Here is a 661-nt window from a genome sequence, read left to right as displayed (position 1 = left end):
GGTTGTAAAAATCCTCATCCTGTCATTATACAAACCCTGTTAGAAATAGTCGAAGATGTTCATGGGGAAAGTACAGTGAAATAGAGAAGTCACCCTCAGTCACCAACCTATTTCAAACTTTAGGGATCCTTACAGAATTCAATTTCTATTTAATTGTCAAATTCACTTCTATTTCTACTTGGTTTATTTCTTTCATATTGATAAGTTAAAAACAAGAGTTTGTGGTTCACTTGAAGGATCTCTAAAGCAAACTTTTAGTAGTAAAAAATATTAGAACCATTCTTTTGGTAAGAAAAATAAGATTCGAACTTACCGCCAACATACTCTCCTTTGATAATGGAGAAAAGGTCCACCTGTCAAGCATTTAAGACAATGATTATGAATAAGTTGATATCTCCACTGCTGCAACTCAGTGTTTCATAAAAGTAGATTAATTTTTAAAATATAGAAAATCTTGTTACGCATAGAGGTCATCAATGTCGTAAAATTAGAGAACCAACGAAAACACCCATAAAAAATTGCAGGAAGAATGATACAATGTGCATTACTAAAAAATTTTCCAATACAAACTATACAATATGGTATGAAATAAAGAAAAAGTGAAAAAGATAAACAAGGATAAAAAAATTTTGTTTGCGCGCATTTTTTTTTTTTTTTTTTT

The 661-nt window shown here is 30.1% G+C and overlaps 1 protein-coding gene across 1 annotated transcript in view; it reads right to left on the bottom strand.

Annotated features, from left to right (window-relative positions):
* The window catches only part of LOC122081152 (soluble starch synthase 1, chloroplastic/amyloplastic-like), a 15,817-nt gene that overhangs the window by 1,283 nt on the left and 13,873 nt on the right, over positions 1-661 (bottom strand). The window contains exon 14 of the mRNA XM_042648140.1: positions 314-353. Coding sequence (XP_042504074.1) covers positions 314-353 — 40 coding nt within the window. The remainder of the gene's footprint in view (positions 1-313; positions 354-661) is intronic.

The sequence above is a fragment of the Macadamia integrifolia genome, chromosome 6, assembly GCF_013358625.1.
Source record: "Macadamia integrifolia cultivar HAES 741 chromosome 6, SCU_Mint_v3, whole genome shotgun sequence".
Classification (NCBI taxonomy): domain Eukaryota; kingdom Viridiplantae; phylum Streptophyta; class Magnoliopsida; order Proteales; family Proteaceae; genus Macadamia; species Macadamia integrifolia.
The sequence above is the reverse complement of the archived record's forward strand: the minus strand, read 5'-3'. Positions and strand labels throughout refer to the sequence as shown.